The following is a 21,592-nucleotide window of genomic DNA, read 5'->3' on the forward strand; positions in this document are numbered from 1 at the left end:
ACCTAATAAAGTGGCCAGTGAGTGTAAGTCAGTAAAATAACAGAAAATGTACTGGCAGTTTATTACAAGGTTTCTGTAGAGTAATATACAACACCAACCCAGACAATATAGCACTGCAAACTATTAAAAATATTCATAAAAGTCCCTTTTTCCAACTTGTCAAGGTTAAAAGTTGGAAGAAAGCTCAAAGTCCCGTAATGCAGTGGTCCTCAATGTTTTTATCACCGTGGACTGGTCAACACTTGACAATTTTGCCTCGGCCCAGAGGGCGGGTGAGGGTCAGATTACCAGGCGACCATCAACCATTTTCTCAAAGGATGACAAACTGACAAAACATTGCTGCAGCTCTGATACAAGTTATACAGTGCTCAGCATATACAAGTACACCCCTCACACATCATTCTTTTAAATTCATATTTGGTAACACTTTAGAATATGGTTCATTAGTTAATGTGTTTATTAACATCAACCAAGTATGAATAATCGTATAAAGCAATCATTAATCATAGTTCAACATTAACTAATTTAATAATTAAATCCAAAGCTATCCTTGTTAACATTAGCTAGTGCGCACTGTAAGTTAAGATGAACTAACGTTATTTGACTTAAATAACATTAACTAACTTTAACACACATGAATAAATACTGTAATTAGTGTACTACTAATAGTTTGTTCATGTTAGTAAATACATTAGCTAACAATAACCAATGGACCATTATTTTAAAGTGTTACCTCATATTTTAATAGGAAGCTATACAATATTATATATGTGCATATACTTTAGTCAGTACTGAAGCCAAATCTGGAGCTTTTCTAACAAAATCACTAACGATAACAGTCCAAAAACTAATACAGCCAAATTGATATGTTGTAGAAAAATAATAAATACTAATTTTAAAAAGTGGAAAAATCAAGAGAAGCAAAAAAAAAAAGGAAAAATGTAGTTAATTTTGTGGGTTGTAATTTTTTGCAATATTTATCATGTTTAATTGTATTATCTTTCAATTTCTAAATATGTTTGGTGACTAAAATATTATTTTAATAAATATATCGGTTTAATAAATCTGTTTTGTTTAAATGCACCAAAATACATTGCCTATATTTACTGAGAAATAGATAAAAATACTCATTTTCAAAATGGAGTCCACTTAATTATGCTGAGCACTGTATTTATGGAGAAAATTACAAAGCACTGCAGTGTTTGTCTGAGGTTCGTCTATCGTAATGTGTATATTCCATACAAAATATGAAGCTGATCGGTCACGTGACTCGCAATGCGCTTGCGACCATTCTGAAAATGTTTCAACTGGGTTCGCCTGGAAGGCACAAGTGCGTCGCAGCACTCCCAATATGGATGCACAAACTGCACGCCATTGGAAATGATGAACTTGTGCGCAGAAAATACACCCGCCGTCATATGCGATCTCCAGCAGTTGATCTCCTTGCACAAACATGCTGGATTCACCTGATTTGTTAACAAACAGGTTGTGAATCCATTCCATAGCAGCCCTTAACTAAGTTAACTTGGTTCAGAACTAAACTGAACTTCAGCTCTGAAAACTGGACTGACACGGTTTCAATTTACTAGAGCTTCTTCTATGTGAAGCTGCTTTGACACAATCTATAGAAAGCCCAATAGAAATAAAGATGAAATCTAATTTAATTTAATTCTTGGGTCCTTCACCGCAAAGGAACTTTCCAAAGACGTCCGTTTCTTATTTTCGCTAGAGAATACAGTCATATTTCAAAATAAAAGATTTTTCAAATTAAAGAGTCTTCAGATTAGGATAATAAATAAAATGGAAATAATTCATGATTTCTTGTGTGGCTCGCTACCAATTGATTCACAGATCGGTACCGGTCCACAGCCCGGGTGTTGGGGATCACTGCCATAATGCAATTCAAAAGCATAAATAAATGGGAAAAAAATTTAAAAATGAATCACAAAATACAGAAAACTGCTAATTTACAGATATTTATTACAGCGTATGTGTGTTCAGTGTCCTTTTCCTCATTTTTACCTCATAGTCTTGTGGAAAATGTCAGCAGAACAAATGTCAGTGTTAATGTTAATGCTTTCCTGTGTACGTTGTTGCATGATTTTATAATTGTTTATAAAATGCTCGATTTCTGCTATAGTAATGAAATTTCTGTTCATTGTAAACCATTTTCTTACATGGAAACTGAAAATGAATGCAAAGGTTCTTATGAAATCATGTTTTAAGATATTCATAAACTTGCTCTGATTGCTGTTTTTATTTGTAAATATTTTTTATGATGCATGTTTTCTTTTTGCTTCATCACTTTTTCATCTTTATTTATTTATTTATTTGTCTTTTTTTATGATATTCAAAGTTGTTGTCATTTTATGATTCTCCCCTCACTTTGTCAGGTTGTGTTTCAGTATAAAATCAAATGATGTATGAAATATGACACTTTTACATTTTCAGGGTAGACAAATGCCAATGTTTCCAGTGACAAAATGTGGACATTAATAAACATGTTATTATTAATTGCCGAGTTCTGGTTTGTTTTCATTATAGAATTGCTTGTGACCTTCCTGGCCTTATTTTTATATCGGAGAGAAACGTTTTTGTTTTTTGTAAAATATTATGTAAATTGTTAATCTGCCAAACAAAAAGCCGTAGTGATATATAAAAGCCCTGTTGATATATAAATTATTATGTAAGCATGACATTATTTTAATATTTAGAACACGTACAAATATGAAAATATACTTCTGCCTTCAATGCACACACATATATAGTGCCTTAGTGTCCCACCAGTGCTGATATACAGCCATATTGCACTGCTACAAGTGTGCTATTGCGTTTATGCAACATTTCAACGGCATAATCGTGTGTATAAAACAGAAAATTCAACACGGAGAGTCTCAAAATCCTTTTGTAAGAGGAACTACTTTCTTCCGCCATTCATTCACATCTGCAGCTGAAGTCAGAACAGCAGAAACCGTTGCTACTTCACAAACGTCACTTTAGAGCTAGTGTGTGAATGATTCTCTAGCGTAATGTCTAAAGTGATGACAAAACACAATAGTTAACCCCAAAAAAGCCAAAGCAAACACTACCAGATTACTATGGTATAAATACAGTACAACATACAAAAGAGAGAGATTGACTTAGATTGTCACTTACCTGCTTTGTAATTTGATCAGCTGTAGTTTGAAATGAGTTTTTCTCCCCTAGGGACTTATTATGGGGTCTTTGTCGCCATCTTGTGGATGGACATTGTCAACCGTCTTTTCCCAAATGATGTTTAATAGAGCAAGGAAATTTTCACAGTATGTCTGATAATATTTTTTCTTCTGGAGAAAGTCTTGTTTGTTTTATTTCGGCTAGAATAAAAGCAGTTTTTAAAAGCCATTTTAGGGTCAAAATTATTAGCCCCTTTATGTAATGTACCATTCATATAGGCTTATTCAAGGAAAGCATGATATTATTTATTTTCCAGGTGTGTGTTTGTGTCATGCACCGTAGTTGTTGTGGAGGAGGTGACGCAGCGTTGAGGACACTCCTGCCAAAGGCATCGCCGAGGGAACCTGAAACGCGCACACACACATGCACACAGAGAGGGAGAGAGAGAGTGTGTGTGTTTCAGGCGCAGTCAGCACTAAACTCCTCCACTGTCTTGACTCGCGGACGGGACGCAGAGAGAGTGTGTTTGTGTGTGAATGTGTGTGTGCGCGGTGCGCCATGAGTGTGTGAGGTGAGATCCAGCATGCAGATGAAGAGCAGAAACTCCGGCGCGGCAGGAGAAGGCTCAGCGGCCGGGCAGGAGCAGATGAAGCCGGTAGAGCAGGCGGAACGGGAGACGCTGATGATGGAGCTCTCGCGGCGGGTGCAGGAGACCGTCAGACACAGCAGCTGGTGGGAGAGGAGAGGCATCGACTGCACCATCCTCACTGCAGCCTTCATCAGCCTGCCTGCTGGTACTTACACACACACACTGCTGGAGTCAGTTATACACAACTGTTTAGACGCGGTGGGGACATACCGAATATACAGCTAAATTCACAAGTATAAGCGCTGCTGCACTGGAAACAATTATTATTGGATTTACTTTTTTAAGGTATAGTGTTTGCAAACAATTTATATGGGATGAATTTAAACATAAGTTAAATTTAGTAATATGTAGCTAAATTTGATTGTGTAAATTCATCCCATATAAATTGTTTGCAACCTTGCTTACCTTAAATAAATTAATAAATCCAATGAATCATTTTTTCAGTGGTGTGTTTTTTTATTTTTTATTTTTCAAATACTTACCAAAAGATGTTTAACAGAGCAATAATGAGAATTTTCACAGTATTTCATATAATATTTTGGTAAGACTTTATTTTGATGGTTTCTATTGCACATTTTATTGACTAAAATTTGCATTGCAACTACATGCCAGTTACTTCTCTTTTGAGTATTAGTAGACTGTCTGCTTATTATCTGTTGATTCTGCTCCTTCAACAGACATTTAACTGATTCTAAGAAACTTTGCAAGTACATGTCAACTTACACTAACCCTAACCCCAACCTAACAGTCTACTTCTAATCTAATGAGAATTAGTTGGCATGTAGATGCAATGTAACTTAAATTAAACAAAATGCATTAAAGGGAGCATCAAAATAAAGTGATACCAATATTTTTTCTTCTGGAGAAAGTCTTATTTGTTTTATTTCGGCTAGAATAAAATCAGTTTTTAATTGTTTTAAACCCATTTTAAGGATAATATTATTAGCCCCATTAAGCGATATTAGTTTTGGATTGTCTCCAAAACAAATCACGGTTATACAATGACTTGCCTAATTAACTTTACCCTAATTAATCTAGTTAAGCCTTTAAATGTCACTTTAAGCTGAATAATAGTGTCTTGAAGAATATCTAGTCAAAAGCAATCACACGCAAATGGCTTCAACAAGAGCGACCAAGCTTAAATAATAGATGTGACTTGAGATTTATACAATGGACTACTGTAGTCAACTTAAGGGATATATCCCTGAGGAAATGCATTGAATATATTTCAGATAGAAGATTTTCATTCATTCATTCATTTTCCTTCGGCTTAGTCCCTTATTTATCAGGGGTCTCCACAGCGGAATGAATCGCCAACATATCCAGCATATGTTTTTACACAGCGGATGCCCTTCCAGCTGCAACCCAGTACTGGGAAACATCCATACACACTCATTAACACACATACACTACGGCCAATTTAACTTACCTAATTCCCCTATAGTGCACGTGTTTGAAATGTAGGGGAAACCGGAGCACCCTGAGGAAACAGAAATACCAACACAATCTCACGGCAATTCGTAACTTTTTGATTTAGTGGCTAATTCGTATGAATTCGTGTGATCTAATTCGTACATTTTCGTACGATTTGCTCATCCCACAATGACGGTTGGGTTTAGGGGTGGGGTTAGGTGCCACGCCTCCTTTTAAAATCGTACAATTTCGTACGACTGAACTCGTACGAATTCGTACGAATTAGCCACTAAACTGGCAAACCGTAAAATACTTAAATTTTCTCGTGAGATCAGGCTGGAAATACCAAGCGGCCCACCCGGGACTCGAACCAGCAATTTTTCTTGCTGTGAGGCGACAGTGCTAACCACTGAGCCACCGTGTGGCCCAGACCTGATTTTGTGGCTGTGAGTAAATAGAAGATTCTCAACTGACATGCTAATATGTATATGGTTATATATATTCACAATGTATTCTGTGTAACACCAATGTGTAAAATGAAGGTGGTCGTTGGTTTATTCTGGAGGGAATTATATTAGGACACATTCTCACCCTGATCGTTTAATTATTATTATTATTTTCTTTTAATTTTATGAAATTTTTCTTTTTTATAACTTAACAAAATTTGAGTACTATGAATAGGTAGTACGGAGCTCACAATGGCTCAGTGGTTAGCACTGTCGCCTCACAGCAAGAAGGTCGCTGGTTTGAGTCCTGGCTGGGTGAGTTGGCATTTCTGTGTGGAGTTTGCATGTTCTCCCCATGTTTGCGTGGGTTTCCTCTGGGTGCTCTGGTTTCCCTCACAGTCCAAACACATATAGATGAATTGAATAAACTAAATTGTCCGTAGTGTATGAGTGTTAATGTGAGTATGTACGGGTGTTTCCCAGTACTGAGTTGCAGCTGGAAGGGCATCCGCTGTGTTAAACATATGCTGGATAAGTTAGTGGTTCATTCCGCTGTGGCAACCCCTGATAAATAAAGGGACTGAGCTGAAGGAAAATGAATGAATAGTTAGTACACCTGACAATAATGTGTGTAAATTGTATGTCATGTATCCTCCTAGGGCAGGGCTCCAGTGACGTGCGTCTGTTCAATACAGCACGAGCTGCAGAGGCTGCGCAGAGCGTGAGCCACCATAAGCGAGTGGCGCGGGCAGCCGAAAACATTCAAGTGGTACATTTGGATGTTCACTATTAACTGCGCTGTAATTCGTCACAGTTAATTAATTGTAAAGGCTTTTCTAAGCCACATTTCTGTTGCACGGAACAAAACGAAACTTTTGTAAAAAAAATACGTTTATTGTACAATTTAGTGATGTTATGTAATTTTATTGCAATATATAAAAAATGCAATATATAAACATTTTAATGTAGAAAAAGCCAACGTGGGTGTCCTAAGGAAAAATACAGCATATGGGCTCTTATATGCATTTGTCTTCATTCATAGCAAGTCATATCTCTCCGGCCCTTCGTTTGGGATGCTTTTCATGAACCGGCCCTCATGACAAACTAATTGAATAGCCCTGTCCTAGGGCTTCAGTCTCCACATACGGGTACCAGTGGTGTAGTCCTAAAAAAAATAGGTGGTGTACTATTATTACCCACCCAATCCAAATTTTAAAAGTAGGCAAAGAAACGACGAAAGTCAATGTATCTTTGATTCATTTGATTTTTATATCTATCTATCTATCTATCTATCTATCTATCTATCTATCTATCTATCTATCTATCTATCTATCTATCTATCTATCTATCTATCTATCTATCTATCTATCTATCTATATATATATATATATATATATATATATATATATATATATATATATATATATATATACACACTGTGGTTTGCTGACTAACTAAACCGCCGTTTTTATATCAAATTTAAAGGGGACTGAGGCGATTATTTAGTAGTGTATAAGTAATCCCAAAGGTATTAGGGGGGCTGAATGGAAATATAGGAGGGCTAAAGCGATGCCCATGCTGTTCTATAATTTTAATTGAACGTTTCAGCAAGACTTCATTCAGATGATTTATTGTGATCTTCGAAAAACTCAAATACTCAATAGACAAAAATTAGGGAAGTCTAATCACCAAAACAAGTGAGTATACCGAGAATATGGTCCTCAGAAGTGGTAATACCTAAACAGCTCGTGGAAAAAAGAAGCCATACTGAGTATACGTGCGCATAGCAAGGACTACACCACTGACGGGGACAGCACATTTTAGCTCTTAAGTGGCTATTTAAAATACTTTGAATGTTTTATATTTAGTTACAGACACACAGTGTCATCCTGCAACTGTTTTGTAGCATATAATATGTCCCAAACACTATTTCTAACTGTCCAAAATGGGGGGGAAAATAGTTTTTACTCTCTGATAGATAAGCAAGTAAAAAAAACTCTGTTAAATATGCATTAAAAAAAATTCTGAAAAAAGTGTTTTTTGTAAATTCGGACCACGAGTCCACATATGTGGACATCATTTTTCTCTAAAAGTACATCACATCAAAAAAAGATACTTAGGTTTTTATTTTAATTAGGTTCTAATACACCAAAATAGCAAAGAGAAATAAAAAAAGCATGTAAAAAACACCTTGTGCCTTAAGAGGTCAAGTTAAACTGATATCCAAACGTAACTTCTAATACTGTATGATTGTACTCAAGTGAGTGTTAACATGCATTCATTCATTCTCCTTCGGCTTATTCCCTTCATTCGACACAGCGGAATGAACCACCAACTATACCAGCATATGTTTTACACAGCACATGCCCTTCCAGCTGCAACCCAGTACTGGGACGAGTGTTAACAATTAACATAAAATAAAAAGTAGTAAAATAAAAATTTCTAGTCAAATATTATGTGCTGTCATCATGTCAAAGAGAAAAGAAATCAGTTATTAGAAATGAGTTATTAAAACTGTCCCTCTCTTCACAACAACACAGACACAGGTTGTTTCTCCAGAACGGGCATTTATTTAAGGTCGTCCATAATATTCTTTGCGCCTGATGCCGTGAGAACTGTATTAGTAAATGACAGCCTGATCTCACGAGAAAACGTAAGTATTTTACCTTTTGTCAGTTAAGTGGCTAATTCGTACGAAATTGTACGATTTTAAAAAGGAGGCGTGGCACCTAACCCCACCCCTGAACCCAACAGTCATTGGAGGATGAGCAAATCGTACTAAATTGTACTAATTAGATCGTACAAATTAGCCACTAAAGCAAAAAGTTACGAATTGCCGTGAGATTGTGAACACAGTACAAACGTATAAGAAATTAAACGAACCACGATTATCTAATACATTAAGCAAAACAAATATCTCGTTGGTCGCTTGTCATGAAAAGAGTGTCCTTGGTTTAATAAAGTCTTCTTCACTGTCCCTTTTGACTCATGACAGCAGCAACTTTAAGCTTCTTAAACACATGTAACTTTACATAGCATTGACATGCGTCTGTTCATCGTCAGTCCATCATTACACGTCATTTCCTTAAAGTGAAACGTTTCTATATTAAATGTCAAAGTACAACATTCATTCATTCATTTTCTTTTCGGCTTAGTCCCTTTATTAAGCTGGGGTCGCCACAGCGGAATGAACTGCCAACTTATCCAGCATTTGTTTTATGCAGCAGATGCCCTTCCAGCTGCAACCCATCACTGGGAAACACATACACGCTTATTCACACACTCACACACTACGGACAATTTAGCCTACCCAATTCACCTGTACCACATGTCTTTGGGCTGTGGGGGAAACTGGAGCACCCAGAGGAAACCCACGCAAACGCAGGGAGAACATGCAAACTCCACACAGAAACGCCAACTGACCCAGCCGAGGCTTAAACCAGTGACCTTATTGCTATGAGGCAACAGCACTACCTACTGTGCCAGTGCGTCGCCCAAAGTACAACATATCTAATAGTAACACATTTATTAATTAATATATTAATGCAAAATATTATAACCTTAAATCACTACCCTGCTGAAAAATCCAGCTTAAACCAGCCTATGCTGGTTGGCTGGTTTTAGCTGGTTGACCAGCCTGGTTTTAGAGGGGTTTTGGCCATTTCCAGGCTGATTTCCAGCCTGGTCTTAGCTGGTCAGGCTGGAAAATGACCAGCTAAATCCAGCTAAAACCAGCTTGACCAGCCTGGTTTAAGCTGGACATAGCTGGTTTTGGCTGGACTCCCAGCTTGGCTAAGCTGGTCAAGCTGGTTTTAGCTGGTCATTTTCCAGCCTGACCAGCTAAAACCAGGCTGGAAATGGCTGGAAACCAGCCTGGAAATGGCCAAACCCCCTCTAAAACCAGGCTGGTCAACCAGCTAAAACCAGCCAACCAGCCTAGGCTGGTTTAAGCTGGATTTTTCAGCAGGGTAACGAATGAACTATGAAACAAATATGTCAAATAAATGTGCAATTATGCAAAAATGCTTGATAACAGCACTTACAAAAACCATCATGTTTAGATAAGTGTTGAATGAAATGCTCTCTTTATAAGGCTAATTATGTGTCTGAGAGGTGTGTGGTGTTATTCACAGGGAGTGTTTGGTTCATTGAGAACAATTAGTTTAGCTGTTTAGCCTGTGTGTGCCAGAAGGTTATTGGGTCAGTGCTTCAACACTCACAGAAACTGAAACTCCAGTTGTTTGCCAAATACTCTTTGACTTCTACCTTCAGTGAGCAGCTTGTTGGTGTATTAAAGCATTTATATATTTCAGATGTTGAATATAGTTCTTATCTTACTGACCGAGGCGCTCCTGTGGTGCTGGTTGTCATGGTGATCGGTTGCTGCTCTCCCATTGGGCAGATCCAGTTTCCCCTCAGCACTCAAACCCCTGACTCGTCTTTCAGAGAGAGACTGTATGATCCAACACAAAATGATCTTTTAATTCAATCCAGTGCAGTTTGTTTGCATTTGCGTGAAGTTACTACAGGCGGCGCGGTGGCTCAGAGGCCTCACAGCAAGAAGGTCACTGGTTCGAGCCCCAGCTGGGCCAGTTGGCATTTCTGTGTGGAGTTTGCATGTTCTTCCTGTGTTGGCGTGGGTTTCCTCCGGGTGCTCCGGTTTCCCGCACAGTCCAAACACGTGTGCTATAGGGGAATTGGATAAACTAAATTGGCTGTAGTGTATGAGTGTGTTTGGTTGTTTCCCAGTGCTCTGTTGCGGCTGGAAGGATATCGAGTCGGTTCTCCTCCAGCGACAAAAACGAGTGGACATGACAGCAGCACGGTGATAGCATTAAATACAGAGACTTAAAACTATTACTTTAACACATTTATGCCCAATAATGGGTTTTATTTCTGTATCGCGATCGCGAACAAATCTTTTTAACCGGATCTTCTTCGTGAAGCGACTAGTTCACCAAATCGAACTGAATCATTTGAAACGATTCGCGTCTTCAGTAAGTACGTAGCCACAAACTACTTACTTTTTAACAAGTCTAATACCGCTCTCTAACTTTAAAGAATCCAATATATACTCTTGTTCAGCTATTAGAACGGTAAGGTTACACTGAGATCAAATTTGAGAAGCGGTAAACCGATAATACTGCGCATGCGTGATTCAGTGAACCGAACACAAACAGTATATGACAGCCTGCTGTGACTGAACTAAACTGCAGTGCGGGTAAACCGAAGGCTTAAATAAGAGGATCTAGTGAAAAACGTAAGTATATTTCATAAGAGAAAATCATAATGGAGTTTAAATAAGTGAATCAAGCTTCAATTGGGTTGCAAAACTTTACAGTAAGACATTTTCAGATCATGGTGATGTTTAACTGACTGAAATTATGATTTCTACATAATTTTGATATGTTGAGTCCTAACATCCACGTTAAAGATCTGAACTTCCCATCACTACTGAGTATCTAACCTCAGAAGCAGTCTTGCACACATGTTGTACTTAAGCCTGATATCTTGTGGGCTGTTGTATTTGAATTTGAGTATGGGTAGACGGTAGTGTTCATGTGTCCTCTGAATACAGGTTTCAAAAAATGTATGGCTGAATTTTTATTATACAACATTTATTCTGTTGATTTTGAATCTTGCACCTAACAAATATACTTATTTAGAATAAAACTAAAACTAATACTGAAACTAATAAAAACTAAACTAAAACTAAATAATTTTAAAATATAGAAACTAATAAAAACTAGTAAATCTACCTCTAAAAACTAATTAAAACTAACAGAATTTGAAAACAAAAAGTCAAAACAAAATAGAAACTAAAAATAATGAAAAATCAAAAACTATTATAACCTCGGTTCAATGGGAAAAAACTTGTTGTTTATTATCCAGACATTTAAAAGGAACATATTTTAGTGCAGTAATCACAATACCGTAAAACCGTGATATTTTAATCCAAGATTATCATACCGTCAGAATCTTGCACCATCCCATGCCTAGTCAGTAGCTCACTGAGGTAAACAGGAGTCTTAATGTAATTTTGTCAATTGTATTTAAAAACAAATAGTACAACTTTAAACTCTAAAATTGAACATTCAGCCAGTGTAAAGACTGTAAGACTGGAGTAATATGCTCTCTCCTTTTAGTCCCCATCAGACATGTAGCCTGAAAGAGCTGACAGTGATGTGCTTCTCCTGTGTTCAGGCTTTCTGCTGTTGTCTTCATCGGAGCCGCTGTGTTTTCTGCTGGGTCTGCTGATCATGGGCTTCGCTCACGCTGCCATCACTGTGAAAGGGACTCATCTGGCCAGTCACGGGGCCCTCAGTGAGTCTCCGGCCTGGACGGACTTCTGGGCCATCTTCTTCATTGAGGTAAAACACACAACAGGGAATAGAGGGAAATACTGTACAGCTGAAGACAATATTATTAGCAAATTTTATATTATGCTCCTTTTTACAAGATGTAAAATAAGCCTCTGATGTCTCTAGAGTGTGTGTGTGTGACGTTTCAGCTCAAAATACCACACTAATGTTTTCTCACTCTCTGAAACTGACCCTTTTAGGCTTTGATCCTAATTGTGCCATCTTGATGACTGTCGCTTTAAATTCAAATAAGATTGTGCTCTTTTCAAAAGAGGGCGGAGCTACAAATGCATAGTGGCAGATTCAAAACAGGACTGACGTTATCTCTGTGAAAATGTGAGATGTGTCAGTCTATGGAGACTCCTGTCGCTGTTCATTTGTGCTTCATCTAAAACTCCACATCTATAATCCTCTAAGTCTATGCTGACATAACTTCAGCAGCTCAAACACTCTAATGGCTAATGGACAGACGGCTGCTTCTCACTCAGGGCTGCTGTTTATGCTAATGAGGGAGAGATGGTCACTTGTGGGCGGGACTTTCCCCCTCTGATGACACGTACAAAGAGAGAATGTCAATCAAAGTGTTTCTGCAGACTGTTTTTATCAAGTCTGATTATAAATAATAGAATTAATAGATTTTGACTATTAGAGGCTGGATATATTCACACACTACTGACACACAACTGTGTTTAAACCCCTTATAAACGTGATTTTTGCACAATGCTAGATTTCTATATTAATTTTGCTGTTGGAAAACATGAGAGATGTGTATGAATGTAATGTTTTATTGTAATTTCTATTATATATTATTGTAATTTCTATTTCTATTATATATTATTATTATAATTTCAATCAAATTAAATAAAATAATCTCAATAAGTTTAGAACTATTTATATTTACCACAACTGGCCAATATCCATGTGGCGAAAGACGAAACTTAGGTTAACTAGGCATTGCTAGGCAGACTTTCTTTTCAAACCTTATAAACAGCAACTTAAAAAAACTCACTAATGATTTAGTAATGAATCAGTTTATAATGCATGGTATATTGTGCAATCATCTCCACTACTGATAATTCTCTGCAACATGTAAATGCCAAAGAATGGAAAGAATTTAGCGGATTAATTCGTCATGAATTAACTTTAAGATTAAAAGGATTTACAGCAATTTACAGTCTTCATCCTCTCAAGAATGTAAAGGAGTCATAATGTTGATCATATTCCATTGTACCAGTTTGCACACATATCTACTGTATGTAGTGGGCTTTAGTATTTGTTTTGTATTTTAGTGTTTTTGTGTGTGTGTTTTGGTGGGACTAGTATTTGTTTTACCCTACTATTGCTTTAAATGGAAAGTTCAGCCCAAATATAAAAAGATAAATAGTCACTCTAAAGTCTGTATGAGTTTCTTTCCACTGCTTAACACAAAAGCAGATTTTTTAAGACTGTTGGAAACTTGACTTTCATAGTATTTTTTCCCTACTATGGATGTCACCCATACACTCATAACCTCTGAAGGCCCAATGTGTTTTTTACTTGCATTTTTTTATTTCTCTTTGCTATTTGGGCTTATTAGAACCTAATTAGAATAAAAATCCAAGTATCATCTTTTAATACAGAGTACTTTTAGGGAAAAATGATGCCCATATATGTGGACTCGTAGTCCGGATTCACATAAACACTTTTTCCTGACTGTTTTTTAATGCATATTTAATATAGATTTTTATTAACTTTCTTTGACTATCAGAGAGTAAAAACAATATTTTCCCTCCATTTTGGACAGTAAAAAATAGGGTTTGGGACATTTCATATGCTGCAAAACAGTTGCAGGGTGACACTGTATGTCTGTAACAAAATATAAAGCATTCAAAGTATTTTAAATGGCCCCTTAAGAGCTAAAATGTGCTGTCTACGTATGTGGACACTCAAGCCCTAGGAGGTTATAGGTTTAGAACAACTTGCGAATGAGTAAAATGGTGAGTAAAAAATGTAATATTGTCATTAATTCAATGTATTGGTGTGAATGCTAAAGTGTGTTTGTATCTGTGTGTGTCTATCAGGTGTGTGGGTCGTTCTCTGCACGGGCCGGTGTTCAGGCTCATGTGAAGATGCACCACGCTCACACTAATGTCATTGGTCTGGGAGACTCCAGCACCTGGAAAATACCCTTCCTGCCACGATCCATCTACCTGTTCATTGCGCCACTTGCCGTCCCCATCATCACTCCTATTGTCGCATTTGGTGAGCATTTCAATGCACCAATCAGATTTTTTTTGACACACTAGCCTGAGTTTTTCAATTTGCCCATCAGAGTTTTTCAATGCACCAATACGAATTTTTAAATGCACACCCATATTTTTGCAATGTACCAGCCAGGGATTTTCAATGCACCATACAGTTTTTTACGGAGACCCGGAAGGGACGTGGTGGTGGAGAAAAAAAAAACTGAGTGGTTGGTAAACTAATTTTTGAAAGTTTTTTGCGTTCCCTCGCAAAACTGTTGTTCGACAAACACTTCACTTCATACACGACAACCCTCCCATTTTGCCGGGATTGTCCTGTATTTTACCATTTTTTCCTATTATTGGGTATTTTCCCATATTTCGTTCATATTTTTAATCTTGAAAGCATTGTTGAAAATAATTTAAAAATGTCTGCATTCACTTTCACTTTCCATTAACGCTGTTCGTCGATCAGCGCCCCTCATATGCAACCTCTGAATCAGTGATGCATGTATAAGCGCTGACTGACTCCCAGATCAGCTGTACACGCCATTTAAAGAGGAGCTAAAGTGCAGGACAATTTGGCAATCGGGTGTGTGTTTAAACAGACAAATACACTTAATATGTACATGCCCGGACGTCCTGCGTGTTTTATTTTAAACACAACTAATTTCCTCTTAAATGAGCACAAACAGTTAAAGTATGCTTTCGTTATATATCAGTGCATGTGTAAAGTGACACCTCTGTTATCAAACAAAGCAAAACGAGAGATTAATTTGCTGCTCTTCACTTGTTTGATAACAGAGGTGTCACTTTAAATGGCGTGTACAGAAGCTGATCTGGGATCAGTTTATCATATGGAGCGCGTCCGTCAGTCAGCGCTTATACATGCATTCACTGATTCAGAGGTTGCATATGAGGGGCGCTGATCAACGCACAGCGTTAATAGAAAGAAAGTGAATTCAGGCATTTTCATATTAATTTCAACATGCTTTCAAGATTAAAAATATGAGAGAAATATGGGAAAATACTTAATAATAGGATATAATGGTAAAATACAGGACAATCCCAGCAAAAACAGGAGGGTTGTCATGTATGAAGTGAAGTGTTTGTCGAACAACAGTTTTGCGAGGGAACACAAAACATATTTGTGAGATAACGCAAAACATCTTTGCGAGGGAATGCAAAAACTTTCAAAAATATGTTTACCTATCACTCTGTTTTTTTCTCCCACCCATTTTTTTTTCTTCCACCCATTTTTTTTCTCCACCATCACATCCATTCCGGGTCTCCGTAGTTTTTTAATTTGCCAATCAGAGTTTTTCAATGCAACAGGCAGGATTTTTCAATGCACCAATAAGAGTTTTTCAATGCACACCCAGATTTTAGCAATGCACCAGCCAGTGATTTTCAATGCACCAATCAGTTTTTCAATGGACCAATCAAGGGTATTTAATGCACTAGACAGAGATTTTCAACACACCAACATGTTTTTCAATGCACCAATCAGTTTTTCAATGCACCAGTTTTTCAATATACCTGCCAGAGTTATTTTAATGCATAATCAGAGTTTTTCAATTCACCAGTCAGAGTTTTTCAATGCACCAGCTAGTTTTTTAATGCACTAGCTGTTTTTTCAATTTCACCAAACCTTTTTCAATGCCTTCACAAATTTTCTTTTGGGTCACAGAAATTTTTCTTAAATGTCAGAAATGACTACCAGTGATTTAATTGTTTTACAGATATAGTGTTTTTGCATGTACTGTTTTTACTTTTGGATGGAAACAGATGTAGGACAACACATAAACCTACTTTACTGTAGGTTAATTCAGGCCAGCTTTGGGATCAGTTTGAACAATCCTATCTGCTGATTTAAAAAATTGTATGAAAATTGTTGGGTTTGCCGATATTTAACCTAAACTAAATTTTTAGAGTGCAGTTTCATTATCAGCAAAACCTTCATGATGTGTCTTGTGTGTTTCAGGCCAGCTGAAGGGTCAGTCTGTGTTCCAGATCGTACGGACCGTCGCGTGTGTGTGTGTTGGTTTTTTCTCTCAGTATTACCTGCTCAGGAGTGTATCTGGACTGTCGTGGAGCTCGGCTCTGATCGTCATGCATTTGTGTCGAGCAATGTTCTCCCTACCCTACATACATGTCAATATATTTCAGGTCAGAAATTCCACCATTTATTTGTGGTTGTTTGTTCATACACCTGATTTTCTAAATTTTACAATTGCTTTCTGCATTTGTTTGATATGCACCATGATTGCATCACACACTATTACATTAGCTAGCCCACCCCAAAACAACACATACCTTAAAGTTCACTTGTCACTGGGTCAAGAGCTTGATGCAGTAAAGCTGATGCTGTAAGTTTTGTATGTTTGTGGGCTTCATATCTTTTAGATGCTAGACCCTAAAGTGTGAACAAATCATTTATCTGTGTATACCATTTATCCTAGGAAAAATATTAAACAGCAGTCTGCTTTTTATTTCCATCCTTAGAAAATATTAATTACATAATGATCATTACTAATCTTCAATTATATTTACATGATCGGGAAATATTCAGTCTGTGCATGTCTTAAACTAGTATTATTCTGGTCTTAAACCTGAGTTTTGATCTAACAGAAACTAGTCAAGTCGTTTTTTAATGCACCAATCAGAGTTTTTCAATGCACCATTCAGAGTTTTTCAATGCACCATTCAGAGTTTTTCAATGCACCATTCAGAGTTTTTCAATGCACCATTCAGATTTTTTCAATGCACCAATCAGTTTTTCAATGCACCAGTCAGTTTTTCAATGCACCAATCTGTTTGTAAACTCACCAGTTTTTCAATGCACCTGCAAGATTTTTACAATGCAGCAATGAGTTTTTCAATGCACCAATCAAGAGTTTTTCAATGCAACTGCCAGATTTTTTCCAATGCACCAATCAGAGTTTTTCAATGCACCAATCTGTTTGTAAACTCACCAGTTTTTCAATGCACCTGCCAGATTTTTCAATGCACCATTCAGAGTTTTTCAATGCACCAATCTGTTTGTAAACTCACCAGTTTTTCAATGCACCTGCCAGATTTTTTCCAATGCACCAATCAGAGTTTTTCAATGCACCAATCTGTTTGTAAACTCACCAGTTTTTCAATGCACCTGCCAGATTTTTTCCAATGCACCAATCAGAGTTTTTCAATGCACCAATCTGTTTGTAAACTCACCAGTTTTTCAGTGCACCTGCCAGATTTTTCAATGCACCATTCAGAGTTTTTCAATGCACCACTCAGATTTTTTCAGTGCACCAATCAGTTTTTCAATGCACCAATCAAGAATTTTTCAATGCACCAATCTGTTTGTAAACTCACCAGTTTTTCAATGCACCTGCCAGATTTTTTAATGCACCAATCAGAGTTTTTCAATGCACCAATCTGTTTGTAAATTCACCAGTTTTTCAATGCACCTGCCAGATATTTCAATCCACCAATCAGAGTTTTTCAATGCACCAATCTGTTTGTATTCTCACCAGTTTTTCAGTGCACCTGCCAGATTTTTTTCCAATGCACCAATCAGAGTTTTTCAATCCACCAATCTGTTTTAAAATTCACCAGTTTTTCAATGCACCTGCCAGATTTTTTCCAATGCAACAATCAGAGTTTTTCAATGCACCAAATCTGTTTGTAAATTCACCAGTTTTTCAATGCACCTGCCAGATTTTTCAATGCACCAATCAGAGTTTTTCAATGCACCAATCTGTTTGTAAATTCACCAGTTTTTCAATGCACCTGCCAGATATTTCAATCCACCAATCAGAGTTTTTCAATGCACCAATCTGTTTGTATTCTCACCAGTTTTTCAGTGCACCTGCCAGATTTTTTTCCAATGCACCAATCAGAGCTTTTCAATCCACCAATCTGTTTTAAAATTCACCAGTTTTTCAATGCACCTGCCAGATTTTTTCCAATGCAACAATCAGAGTTTTTCAATGCACCAAATCTGTTTGTAAATTCACCAGTTTTTCAATGCACCTGCCAGATTTTTTCCAATGCAACAATCAGAGTTTTTCAATGCACCAATCTGTTTGTAAATTCACCAGTTTTTCAATGCACCTGCCAGATTTTTCAATGCACTAATCAGTTTTTTAATGCACCAATCTGTTTGTAAACTCACCAGTTTTTCAATGCACCTGCCAAATTTTTTTAATGCACCAATCAGTTTTTCAATGCACCAATCCGTTTGTAAATTCATCAGTTTTTCAATGCACCTGTCAGATTTTTTCCAATGCACCAATCAGAGTTATTCAATGCACCAATCTGTTTGTAAACTCACCAGTTTTTCAATGCACCTGTCAGATTTTTTCCAATGCACCAATCAGAGTTTTTCAATGCACCAATCTGTTTGTAAACTCACCAGTTTTTCAATGCACCTGCAAGATTTTTTCAATGTAGCAACCAGAGTTTTTCAATGCACCAGAGTTTTTAATACATTAGCCAGAGTTTTTCAATGCACCAATGAATTTTTGGCTTTGCTCAGAAAATATTCAGTCTGTGCATAGCTCAAACTAGTGTTATTCTGGTCTTAAACCTGAGTTTTAATTTAACAGAAACTACTAATCAAGTCATTTTTCAATGCACCAATCAGAGTTTTCAATGCACCAATCTGTTTGTAAATTCACCAGTTTTTCAATGCACCTGCCAGATTTTTCAATGCACCAATCAGAGTTTTTCAATGCACCAATCTGTTTGTAAACTCACCAGTTTTTCAGTGCACCTGCCAGATTATTTCAATGCACTAATAAACTTTATTCTAGTATAAACAACTCAAACAACATAGTGTATACCATTTATCCTAAGAAAACCCTAAGTTTTAATCTAACAGAAACAGCTAGTCAAGTTGCACAGTAACCCCCAGCAGTACATTACTCTGTCAGTTCGCTCCATCTCATAAGAGTGTATTGAGCTTGAGTCCATCCCACAGTGTGTGTATGTGTGTGTGTCCTCCGCTGTTTCCCCTCAGAGACCCCTCAATGCGGCTTTGTTCTCCTCTCCTGCTCGCTGAGGTTCACAGGGTTTGCTTGTGCTAAAAAGGAGAACGGCGGAGAACAATTCATGCATGATTTTTTCCCAGGCAGAGTAAAGGGAGAATGTACTTTTGTGTTGTGCTGATCCTCTGAGGTATTTTTGCTGGTTTGAAGCTTTCTAAAGGGCGGCCATCAGCTCGCAGACCTCAAAAGCATGTGTGAGATCTTTGTTTCTGGTTCACGCTTGTGTAACATGTGCTGTGTTACTGTATTTGTGCCATTGTCTGCTGTGTTTGAGGCCGTTTGCTCTAGTTTGGGCCCCCTGTGGTGCTGAGGGAGTCTCTGTGGCATTTCAGACCTTTAGAGATCACACGCACACATGCACACACACATACAGTAAATACACACACATACAGTGGTGGATAACATACACAAATCAAGGTCTTAAGTACACAAACCCAAACTATACTGATAATTGAAATATAGTAATACTGATATCATACTGATAATTAATGATTAATAATCCATGCAAATAATTGGAAATAACAAAATATGCTATATAACACAAATAATTTAACAAAATATATGTGAATGTGTGCTGACAAATATAAACATAATGTAATGTATATCAGAATTCATTACTCGTTAAGTAGAGACTCATTCTGAATGGATTATTTGAATCAGTGACTTTTTAACTGTAGACTCACTCTAAATGAATCAATCAAATCAAAGCTGCAGCCGGTGATCAATGAGATTAGCCGAGCACAGGTGTGGGCGGAGTTAAAAACGGAGCCGGACAGCCGCACACTTTGGGGTTCAAAGTTGCGGCAGTCATGATGACCGATCACATGGTGTCATCATCATTTATTTATTTATTTATTTATTTAAAACATTCAAATGTATTTATTTTTTATTTACAACATTAAAAGATTTACAAATAAAACAGAATACAGTCTCGACAGACTATAGTTCATTTTTAAACAATAAGGGAATTATGAATTAAATCTATTACAAACGCATGAGAGAAATAAGGGGAAACGAGAGGGTAGTATGAACATAAAACGAACAGGCCTATTAATACAAAGCAATAAGCACAAATTCTAAGAGTTTAACATCACTCTTTTAACATCAAAAAGGTGTTTTGATGAAGTCTTAAACAATGATTAAGATTATTTTGGATAGTGAAAGCATTTTTAATAAAGCACTTCAATCCAAAAAGATTGAACAAAAGGACATTCCTAAAATAAGTGAGCTACACTTTAAGTAGACGTTTCCCAGAAAGAGCAGGTATAAACGGCTAGACTGGAAATTATATGTATATATATGTATATATATGTATATATATATATATATATATATATATATATATATATATGTATATATATGTATGTATATATGTATATTTATGTATATATATATATATATATATATATATATATATGTATGTATATATATATATATATATATATATATATATATATATATATATATATATATATGTATATATATATATATATATATATATATATATATATATATATATATGTATATAAATATATGTATATAATTTTTTATAATCCTAAAAATCATTTTATAATTATTAAATAAAAGAGTTCTTTAACTTAATTTGTTAAGAAAGCTTTAGGGTGGCAGAATTAATGATGATAATTATTTTATTACAAGTCTGTAAGACTTATTTGAGTTAATATTTGGGTTATTTATTCAAATATATCATTCAAATCGTTGATGGAGCTGAATGCAGTAAATAGTCTGTATTAAAAAGGTTGAAAATAAACCTGTGCAAACAAGCTAGACTTTATAAGCAGATTATTTAACAAAACATGATACTGCAGTAAAATATCTGTAGTCTTTTAATAAGCATGATGTGTACAAGATGGTATAAAAAGTGAATTGCTTGTTTTGAAATTTGTGAATCGGAATTTGTCCAATAATAAACCCGAAACACACGTGGTTGTTGTCATGCGGTGAACTCGGCCAATCATGTAATATCAGTGTAGTCATCAGAGCTCCAGCAGTTGCTCTTCAGATGCTGCAGTGCCTAAATCAAATGTCTGATCTCGGAGCGCTGTCGCGGTACTTTGATGCCACATGTGACAGTCACATGGCATCAGCGCAGCATCAATCCGGACAAAATTTCTAACCAGCATGCACTGCTTTAAGACAGATTTCGATCGATCCGTGCAGCGCTGCATGAAGTCGAACGCACCTATTAACTGGAGACTCACTCTAAATGGATCATTTGAATCAGTGAATTATTAACTGGAGACTCACTCTGAATGGATCATTTGAATCAGTGAATTATTAACTGGAG

At 36.6% G+C, this 21,592-nt stretch overlaps 1 protein-coding gene across 2 annotated transcripts in view; it reads left to right on the forward strand.

Moving 5' to 3' along the window:
• The first annotated feature begins 3,592 nt into the window (after positions 1-3,592).
• The window catches only part of fads6 (fatty acid desaturase 6), a 26,716-nt gene continuing 8,716 nt past the window's right edge, over positions 3,593-21,592 (forward strand). For both annotated transcript variants that reach the window (XM_056469401.1, XM_056469402.1), the window contains exons 1-4: positions 3,593-3,950; positions 11,869-12,035; positions 14,087-14,267; positions 16,233-16,417. In XM_056469401.1, the coding sequence (XP_056325376.1) occupies positions 3,740-3,950; positions 11,869-12,035; positions 14,087-14,267; positions 16,233-16,417 (744 nt within the window). In that variant the 5' untranslated portion in view covers positions 3,593-3,739. The remainder of the gene's footprint in view (positions 3,951-11,868; positions 12,036-14,086; positions 14,268-16,232; positions 16,418-21,592) is intronic.

Source organism: Danio aesculapii, chromosome 12, assembly GCF_903798145.1.
Source record: "Danio aesculapii chromosome 12, fDanAes4.1, whole genome shotgun sequence".
Classification (NCBI taxonomy): Eukaryota; Metazoa; Chordata; class Actinopteri; order Cypriniformes; family Danionidae; genus Danio; species Danio aesculapii.